Source organism: Platalea leucorodia (assembly GCF_965183815.1).
Source record: "Platalea leucorodia genome assembly, chromosome: 3".
NCBI lineage: Eukaryota > Metazoa > Chordata > Aves > Pelecaniformes > Threskiornithidae > Platalea > Platalea leucorodia.
This window is the reverse complement of record NC_138825.1, coordinates 73,554,239-73,562,231: the sequence shown is the minus strand read 5'-3', so window position 1 is coordinate 73,562,231 and position 7,993 is coordinate 73,554,239. Positions and strand designations below refer to the sequence as shown.

General features: G+C 48.1%; 1 protein-coding gene across 1 annotated transcript; it reads right to left on the bottom strand.

Annotated features, from left to right (window-relative positions):
- Window positions 1-30: 30 nt before the first annotated feature.
- Window positions 31-5,691, bottom strand: FAM162B (family with sequence similarity 162 member B; the record flags this gene model as incomplete). The annotated part of the gene is made up of 4 exons (XM_082305724.1): window positions 31-1,634; window positions 1,860-1,968; window positions 4,965-5,076; window positions 5,574-5,691. 4 exons carry the CDS (start codon window positions 5,689-5,691, stop codon window positions 1,536-1,538), a joined length of 438 nt encoding a protein of 145 aa, XP_082161850.1. The 3' UTR covers window positions 31-1,535.
- Window positions 5,692-7,993: the final 2,302 nt, after the last annotated feature.

The window sequence follows — 7,993 nt, the reverse complement described above, 5'->3', positions numbered from 1 at the left end:
TGTGGTTTTGGTTTTAATTAAAAGGGTACCATTTGTTCTGCTTAAATGTGAATACTAACTAGCTAATCTATGCAACTATGCAAAGCATAAGATTATTTTTTAGTTCCCTACTCTTGATACACTGAATCGTATCTAATTTTTTCATCGTTGCACTTTTGTCTGAGGACTGGTTCATACAGCTTTTTAATTTTCTAGTATTTGCTTTAAACACTGTTGCTAGCAGCAATCAGAAAATAGTAATAATGTTGGCACAGAAATAAGTTAGCTGTAGAACAAGTTTGCAACTGGAAAATATTTATTGTTGGGTCTGTCTTTAAAAAAAAAAAAAAGATGCACTATTGTCTTTCCTCCATGGTTAGTTCTCAGTCGGTTTAAATTTATTAAATTGTGAATTTGAGGATTTTTGCAATAGGTCTGCCAATTGATATGTGAAGTTTAACTGTGACCTCAAGAGTTCACCAAAATCTGGAATGAGAAATTTCAGTTACTTATGGCACAATATCTTCAAATAATGTGTGGAAACTACAATACCTATACTAACTTCAGATAGTAATAGTGCATCTTTAAATCCAGGCCAAAGGCCCATTACTGTAACAGAACACATATGAGTAGTATGCAATATTATGGAATGTTAAATCTCCAAATACCATACAGAAACAATAAAACCTATTTTACAGATGTTTATTGTATTTATTTAGTGTTTCAATAAGCGTGGCTTCTTAAACTAGAGAACACAAATGCCATTTTGAATACAGCATTGGGGCAAATGCATTCAAACTGGCTGATTTGTGCACTGTAAAACTAGGCACTGTTACCAGACAGAAAACTTTGTGGTTTAAAACATGTTTTGTAAATACCTAACCAAACATGTACTTGTATGGTAACCACAGACTTGGCTCTGCCTGCAGAACTGACTGCTTCTTTGGGAATTCCCATGAAGTTCATAAGGACTTGAGAATGTGTGAAATTATCAGGCCCCTTCCCCTCCCCTCACTTCTCCAAACCTTCTCAGTGTGTAAGACTTGTAATACCCTGGCTGGTTACAGTTTGTTCTTTATTTAGAATTGCAAAAGTGAATTGCATAAGTCTCCTTATTTTTGCAGTTTTCATTACCTTCACTCCTGCTTGGTCTTTGCTGCACTTAACCTTTCATTGAAAAGTACAGCTAGTTTTTCTGTGAGGAACTCTTACCTGTGTAACAGCTCAAGATAAGCCTGAAAGAAAGTTTTTAAGACAGATAGTGGAATCTTGGCTCCCCCTGTGCCTGACATTCTTAAGAAACTACCTCATCTCCTTTGAAATTAATTACTGCTTTTAATCGTGTGGAAAACATTCTAATTTTAATAATTTGCAACAAGTACATCAAGCATCTCTCTAATAAAGAGACCCTCCATTTCTTTTTGTGGTCCTGTAACTATACTTGTTGGCTCCGGTGTGTGCAGTACTACAGTTTTCCATTTATTGGTTGAAAGTCGCTAATCCCTCAGCAACAGTTAATTTTGCTCCGACGAGGACATTTGGCATTTCATGTTAAGTTACTTTGTCTTCGCCTCCGCTGCCAGCGCGGCCTCTTTCCGCCACTTGGCCTTCTTTGCCAGGTTCCAGCTTGTTAAGGACTCGTGGCGTGCAGCAGCCTGTGGAAGTAAGACACCTCCTTAAGAGCAGCGTGGTAGGAGTAACGATGCACCCCATCTCGGGAACAGCCAGCGACTACTTAGGTGGCAGGGGTGACAGGAACACAGGTTAGCTAAAACTGGGATAGGTGTAAGCTGCCACTCTCTGTTAAGGCTTGTCGACTTTTCACAGAATGCCATCATTTTTAAGTATGCTACGTGATAACTAGCTAGCACCATACTCACCTTTTTAGCTGAGGCAATCACTGCAAAACAGGCAACGATTGAGAGGCCAATCATGATGTAACAAGCTTTAACTCGAGCTTTGTTTCTTGCCTTGTCCAGCATCTCTGGCCTGCAATTAAAGTTATTGCATTGAATAATTAGAAAACTGTGAAGCATCTCTTCTTCAAAGCCTCACAGATACAACATCACCGCCACTGAAAAATAAAAACAGAATTAGCTTCGAAAACGAGCATCTTCAGCTTGCTATGACTGGTTACGTACCACCCGAGAACATTGCATTTTCTGACCCTAGTCCATTTCCAGTGGAAAAGCAACATTTAATGGATTTAAGCAGATTTTTTTTTTTTTAAGCTGAAAAAATAATTGCTTGTGCAATAAATATTTGCATTTAAATACTTGGGGTAAATACACCAGAAATCATACCTTAAGCTCTAGTTAAACATAGTGAAAATTAAGGGGGTTTATCTATTTTGAACGGATGGAGAAATATATGTGGTGAAAACAAGTTCCTTTTATTCAAAATTAACTTTAGAAATTAATTACTGTCGTATCTGACCTGCTTAGATGGCGTCCTGTACACTGTAGGCTAGGGGCTTTACATACTCGGATAGGTGATTAAAACAGAGTTTGTACTGCGATGGGTTAGATAGAGTTTTTCGTTCTTTAGCAAAGCAGCAGCTTTATTTAAAGCGGGCAGCTGCTGTCGGCCGCCTCGCTAGCACAGGAGCGCACGCCGCAACACGAACAATCTCCGTTATTAGTTTTGCCGGTCACCCAAGGCAAAAGCAGTGAACGCTCCTGCCTGGCGCCCGGCAGCAGCGGCTGGGCCCAGGCAGCTGCGCGGGTACGGCTCCCGTTTCCACCTCCCGGGCTGGGAGCAGGCTGCGCGCCCCGAGAGCCAGCCGTACAGGAGACCTCCACTCCGCTACGACCGTCTCAAAACTCTCAGCGGAGTCCTTTTCTGGGTCAGACGGTACACTTGGGAGTACGGGTTTTAAGACGTTCGTTATAACGCTGGCTGCGCGCCGTTTTCCTTTCCTAAATCACGTGGGAATGCGTTATATATATAAAGATATATATTCACAAGATACGGAATATAAACATACATAATATATAGTTATGGTTTTATACATACATATATGTAACAAGGATGGTTGCATAAAGAATTGATTTTACATTGTGAGTAAAGATCTCGTAACGATCTCTTTCCCCCAGAACACCTTTAGCTTTACTCTGAGGAGGAAGAGCGGTGGGATGGGGCAGAGCTGGGGTTTCCATCGCGGAAGCTCTGCCCGCGGCGGCGCGGACCAGGGCTGAGGGCTGCAGCGCTCCTCTCGAAGGCTGTAGCGCGGCAGCAGAGGGCAAGTCTGGCAGGCGGCTCGGCCGCGCTACCCCCTTCCCTGCCGGCGCGCGGGCGGTGCACGTGCCGGGTTCCACCGTGCAGGTGACTGACGGTGCCTGCAGTTCTGAGTAACCGCTTTTCCTCTCTACCATGGTAAACACGCATCGTCTTTAAAACACACCGCGCATCAGACGAGCACATAAAATCATTAATCCGCTAATCCATTTGTAGCGACAGAAGCAAACCCATAAACGTTATTACTCTGGGTTATTAGCCTAATCATATTTCACGATGCACTAATCAAAACTCTTCTGAAGAAGATTTTCACTTTCTCCCTGCTTTCTGCCTCTGCTTTATGGAAAACAGACCTTATTATGTTCTTCCCTAATTGCAAATTAGGGCCTTTGCTACTCAATCCTTAATCAAGACTCTGCGCAAACCTCTGCTGAAGTCAGTAACAGCTGTTTAAAAAAAAAACCAAACCACAACAACCCAACAACCTTGAGTAAGGACTGCAGATTTGACCCTTGCTACAAAATATCTTCAGCAGCTAGATTGTGTTCACAGGTAACAGCATCTTGCAATTCTTTTGGTTTTTTAATAGTTAAAGCAGTGACACAATTCAGCTTCAATGTCTCACAATTAACTTCTTTTAGTATATTACTATTTATGATCTTACAGTTCTAAAAAGACCTTGCTCACCCAGAAAGCACAAAGCGGTGACACGCACTTGAAAGCGGTGACTTGCACAGAAACGAGCAATTTGTGTGCGCGTATGTGCATGGACTGGCAAATGCGTGCGTCTCTATAAACACCTCCCGATGACCTGAATAGCTTTTAGAGCTTCTGAGACCTGTCTGAGCCTTTCTCTAGGGGAAGATGGTGGGACTAGCACAGCGCAAGAGAGGCGGGATGACGGAAAGCCACTGTCCAGTTCAGCAAACTTCAGTGAAGCTGCCAGGAACCAAGAGGAGCCGGCAGCGGATGCACCCGTTGCTCGACGCAGCTCTGCACGCTGCTTACGCTCAACGCACCGCCCAAGGCAGGGACGTACTGTGATGGTAAGAAGTAGCGTCCTGGAGAGAGACATCGAACGCGCTATTGAACACCCTAAGAAAAAGGCAGCAATTGGCATTCGAGGGGCTTCATGTGTTCAGCGGCTGACTCCCGTGGGGGATGCTAACTCTCAGCGAGTCAGAGCAGCACAGAATCAGGGTGGTTTGTGTGGGAAGGGTCGTTCAAGGATCATCTAGTCCAGTGGGTCAACAAGAATGGGAGGCTAAGGCTACGTCAAGTACTCGGTTTTCCTTGGTGGGGGATGTTTCTCTCACAACCTTCTTCGTTTTTCCTCAAATTCTATAATAAATCATAATTTGTTGGATCTAATCATTCAGTGACAGTCAGCTCCCTTAGAACTGTTTATGGGAGCTATAAACAGAAAATATTGTTTACCAATAACATCCTTCTCTGGTTGCACGTTAGGAATAAGCAAAACAAACAAGCCAGTACATAAATGTAACAGAGGCTATCTACTCAGATGGATCCAGTTCTTAATCCCAGGCTCTGGGGACCCCAGTAAGGAACATTTTCTCATCTTAACCTCTAACCAGGACAGGAAATTCTTTTGCCCTCTAATTTGTTTCCAAGTTTTCACTGTTGAAAAACGGACTGGTTCAAACTCTGCGGAAAAGCTTTAGATCGGGATCACGCCACCGCTTTCCCTTCAGCTCCATGTTTCCCTCGGGCAAGAGCAGCACACTTACGGGATCCTCGGAGGAATCTCTTCTTCTGTCTTGAAACGCCCCGTCCAGAGGAGGATTTTTTTGTCAAACCTCGAAGGTTTGTAACTCGCAACCACCTTGTGAGCCTGCTCAGCTTAAAGATTAGCAAAAAAACACTTGGTCAAACCACGCACGAAGAGTGAATGATGGGTGGTAGTAAGGGTGGAAGGGGAAACCCCCTGCCTGTCCTGGTCGCTGGAAGGATTAAATTTCCAGGGATTAAACTTCCACGTCCCCGCTACGCAGAGTTACCTCCACGCGGTCTCTTGCACACCCCCGCCTGCGATGAGGGTCTCTGCGGGCCCGCTTAGGCCTCCCCGCAGCCTGCGGGTGCGGGACCCAGGCCGGCAGCAGGACGCCCGGGACCACCCGAGCTGCCCGGCTCCCACCCGCGGGCCGCCGTGCCGACCCGGCCGCCCCAGCCCCAGCCCCAGCCCCAGCCCCGCTCCGCCGCGGCCCCGCGCCGCCCGCCCGCCGCCAAACCCCCGCTCAGCCCCGAGGCGCCGCCGGCGCGGCGGAGCCGCTGCCCCGTCCCCGTCCCCGTCCCCGCCCGCAGCCCCGCGCCCCGGCGCGGCGGGCAGCGCCCCTCACCGCGGCTGGTGGCCGGGCCGCGGGCGGGCTCCCCGCCGGCGGCGGCTCCCCGCGGCGCGGGCAGGCGGAGCGGGGCGGCGGCCAGCAGCCGCCCCGGGCGGAGGCGCGCCGGCAGCATGGCGAGGGCGGCGAGCAGTGGCGGGACACTGCCGCGGCCGGAGCGCCCCGCTCCCGGCCCCGGCCCCGGCCCCGCCCCGGCCCGCCGACCCCCTCCGGCCGCGCCCCGAGGCGAGGCGAGGCGAGGCGGGGCGGCCGCCGGCAAGGGGGGGCCGGTCCCCCTGGGCAGCCGTCCTGCTCCGGGGTGCTACAGCTCTGCCCGCGAAACGCCAGCGTTAAAGGCGAAAGTCGGCTAAAGAAACACCCGCGGCGGGCCCGCTTCACGACTCGGCGCAAGGTGGACCCGAGTCCCGTAGCACAGACCGGCGCGCATCCGTGCTCCTCTATGTCACCCCTTCCAGGAGCTTCAAACGTACCGATTCTCAGCACACGCCTGTCTGTTTATTTCAGTCGAAAACATTTTTTTCCCCTTTCACGTCCTGAACAGAGTAAACCTTTATTAAAAAGAAAAAAAAAAAATTAAAATTCACTACCAACATATCCTTGAAAAAAATAATTCAGAAAAGTCAGCACAGAATACATATTTAGTAAGCAACAGCCCGTGCCAGCACGATGCCAGTGCCAGTGTAACACAGCGTCTCAACAGGAGGATGTCTGATGCACCAAACGGTGGAAGATTTTACGTCCGTCGGGGCGGACGGGAGAAGCCCCGCTCCCCCGGGACGGATCGCTGCCCAGCAGCAGCTAAAGGACGGTGCTCAGCCTGACGGCACGGATCAGGAGTCTTGAACCGTTTGTAGCCAAAACCTGCCGTTACCTATTGTCAGGAGCAGAGCCAGAGGTAAGCAGCTCTCTCTGAAAGCAAATTGTGGAGCAGAGGAAATCAGAAATTTGTTACCATGAGTTCTAGTGTCCTCGATATTAAAAGTTTTTTTAAATGCTGTTTGGACAACATTTCGTTCTGGAAAGGTATTCAGAAAAGCACTTTCCATTCAATAAGTAGTCCCATGTTGATGTTGTCTTATTCACACATGTACAGTTTCCATTCCAAAATCATTAAAGTAAGAAAATGTCCTTATTATTGGTAAAACATCAAAGCCATCCCAATCCATTTAACTCATACCAACTCAGAAAACAATCGATCTTTCCACGTTCCGTTTCAGAACAAAATTTCTGTTTGCAAATGAGCCATTCTCTAAACAGAAGAGCCCAGCTCCCTGAATCCAAGCTCCGCACTGGCTTTCTCACGTCCTTCTGAAAATAACGAAGAGTATGCACCTCTTTGCACGCACACGCACACCCCGAGCAGCTCTGCCCTATTTCAGAGCGTTGTTGGGGAGATGAAGACACAGCAACAGAAATGACACAGAGGGTGATACTGGGGTTACAGGCTGCCTGTAGCCGTTTTGCCTTCGCCTTCTTCCTGCTCAAAGAGAGCGGCGCAGCGTCAAGCAGTGCTCCTTGTCACTGGAGACACAGCTGGGAAGGGCGGGAAGAGTCAGCACAGCTGGGCTGCTCAGCATCCTACCTTACGAGCAGCATCCCAAACACTGCTAGTAGTTACTAGTCGTGCTGGTAACCCACAGGTTTAGAGTCCTCGCAGTTCCAACAGCCGTCAGCATTGGTGCTGGGAGGAAGCCTGGGGCTCACATAAATAGTTCTCAGCACTCACCAAAGAACTGCTCTGCAGATTATGGGCAGCTGAAAGGCATTCGCACAGCTACAGCCACTGAAATCCTGAGGGAATTATGCCCTGGAGTAGAGGACTTGAAAAATTTGTTGTCTTCATTCTCCCTAAAGATATTGTACACTGTGTGAAAGCAGCTTCAGAATGCATCATTTAGCATTATTAACAATGCGTCATTTAACATTATTAACAATGAACTTCCTGGAGGTATTTAAAAGACGGGTAGACGTGGTGCTCGAGGACATGGTTTAGCGGTGGACTTGGCAGTGATAGGTTAACGGTTGGACTCGATGATCTTAAGGGTCTTTTCCAACCTCAACGATTCTATGATTCCATGATTCTATGAACAACATAAACCCCCAAAAGTTTAAATAGTGGTTACATCCAGAGCAGCATCCCACTGACCTCAACAGATGGCATTTTCACACTTGACTTCTCTATGGACAGCACTGTATTTGGGGACCATGTGTCCTCCCTGTTGGTCTTGGAGATGGAAAGCTTGCAGGTGGGTGCATACGGATGTTAGCATTCTGAGAAGTGGTGTTGAGATCTTTTCAAAGTGAGCGAGGAGATCACGCTCTGAGCTGGGAAGAAGAGCCAACCCCGTTGGCCCTGCGCGGTCTGACCTACGGGCCGTGGCTCCGGGGAGACTCTGCTGTGACTTGGAAAGGTGATT